The sequence below is a fragment of the Poecilia latipinna genome, unplaced genomic scaffold (assembly GCF_001443285.1).
Source record: "Poecilia latipinna isolate Pla-1442-1.1 unplaced genomic scaffold, P_latipinna-1.0 Scaffold2467, whole genome shotgun sequence".
NCBI lineage: Eukaryota > Metazoa > Chordata > Actinopteri > Cyprinodontiformes > Poeciliidae > Poecilia > Poecilia latipinna.
Window position 1 is genome coordinate 86,887 of NW_015115083.1, and position 1,596 is coordinate 88,482.

General features: G+C 44.6%; 1 protein-coding gene across 1 annotated transcript in view; it reads right to left on the minus strand.

Annotated features, from left to right (window-relative positions):
- Nucleotides 1-1,155, minus strand: part of LOC106937924 (uncharacterized) — a 10,168-nt gene extending 9,013 nt beyond the window's left edge. The window contains exon 1 of the mRNA XM_015019677.1: nt 1,063-1,155. Coding sequence (XP_014875163.1) covers nt 1,063-1,129 — 67 coding nt within the window. The 5' untranslated portion in view covers nt 1,130-1,155. The remainder of the gene's footprint in view (nt 1-1,062) is intronic.
- Nucleotides 1,156-1,596: the final 441 nt, after the last annotated feature.

Below are 1,596 nucleotides of genomic sequence, written 5' to 3' on the forward strand. Positions count from 1 at the left end.
TAACATGGCGTGACTTCGGCTGGAAGAATTTAATCAGATTTTTTATTACGCCAAAGCAGAAATTGAAGCTGGGTGGTTCTCAGTCATCTTGCTGGAGGAGGTGTGGCGAGGGTTCAGCGGACTGCTTTCATATTTTTTGGGACTGTCCACAATTGAAAAATTTTTGGAAGGATGTTAATCGAGCAATTTATGAAATCCTGGGTATAACTTTAGTTCTTTCATTTTCTGCTATGTACCTTGGAATACTCCCTGAAGGACTCGATACTAAGGATACATACATGTTAAAGATATTTCTGATTGCAAGCAAGAAGGCAATTACTAAATGTTGGCTCCAACCTAGACCCCCTAATCTGGAACTTCTTGTGAATATCATAAATCTGATATATAATATGGAAATATTGACATTTAAGATATGACTACAGAAGGCGAAAGGAGAGAGACTCTGGGAAAAGTGGGAATATTTTATAAACAAAAGTATGTAACAGTTAATTTTTGTGACTCTACACCACTTGGTCAGTCACATGGAAGTTTGTGTATATTTTTTTTTCTTTTTTCTTTTGTGTGTAATTTTATGCGGTGAAATGTCTGCATTGTAATGTTGGCTAGTTGTCTGGCTGCTACCTGACCTGGCCCTCCTGTTCTGAGTATATGTGTTGCCTGTATGTGATGTTTGGAAAAGAATAAAAATAAAGTAAAAAAAAAAAAANGCTGCGAGTCTCTGCAGGACCTCATTACACTCAGCATAACGGGGTGTTCCTCGGACATCTGGGTTTACCAGGATCCCGTCTATACCGGCGGCTATTGTCGCCGTCTTCACTATGCTGTCGTATTTTTCAGAAGGACTGTAGATGATTCGTAATTTGCCACCTGTCCATTCTTCTAGTAGGTTAGCAAACCATTCCAACCATTCTTTGACTTCCGTCTTTTTGGTAACCTTTTCCGGGCATTTGACGACCCCTAGGCGGTGACCATCTTTGAGCTGAGTGCAGTAGTAGACTTTCTGATGCCTTATTAGTGCTTCCAGCATCCTCCTCCCAAGCTTCGGGTCATCCGAATAGTGACCTCGTTCGAAGCTTCGCCGATTGATCGTGGTCCAGGAATCTATTCCATCACCGAGCAGTATCAGCATTACTGGAAGTTGTTGCAGGACAATCTGGGAGCGCAGGAGCAGTGCTTCTTCATCCGGTCCGGTGACGCTCGTCTCCCGCTCTGTCGCTGACGCTTGCGGGGGTTCCAGTCCTCCTTCTTCTTCCTTTCCTTCATCCATGATTGTTTTTGTCTTCGAGCCGCCTTTCCCCCAAAGCCTCTCTTTAGCCTTCAAGCAGGGATGGGTTTAGGCTATTGGCTACTGGCTTCGCTTCTGGATACCTATGCCTATCCTCAGCAGAAGCTCTCCCTCACCTGCATGCCATACAGTTACTGCAAGGGTTGTGACTGACAGCCGGATCAGCCACCACTAACTCTTTTCCTTAAGAGCTAGCCTCCAAGTGAGCTATTCAGATATTCGCCTCTCTGTTTTTACTGACTTGATTTTCTAGGGCTCTACCCCTTCTCAAGGGGCGTGGCCCCACGTTGGGCGCCACCTTGTTGTTGCAC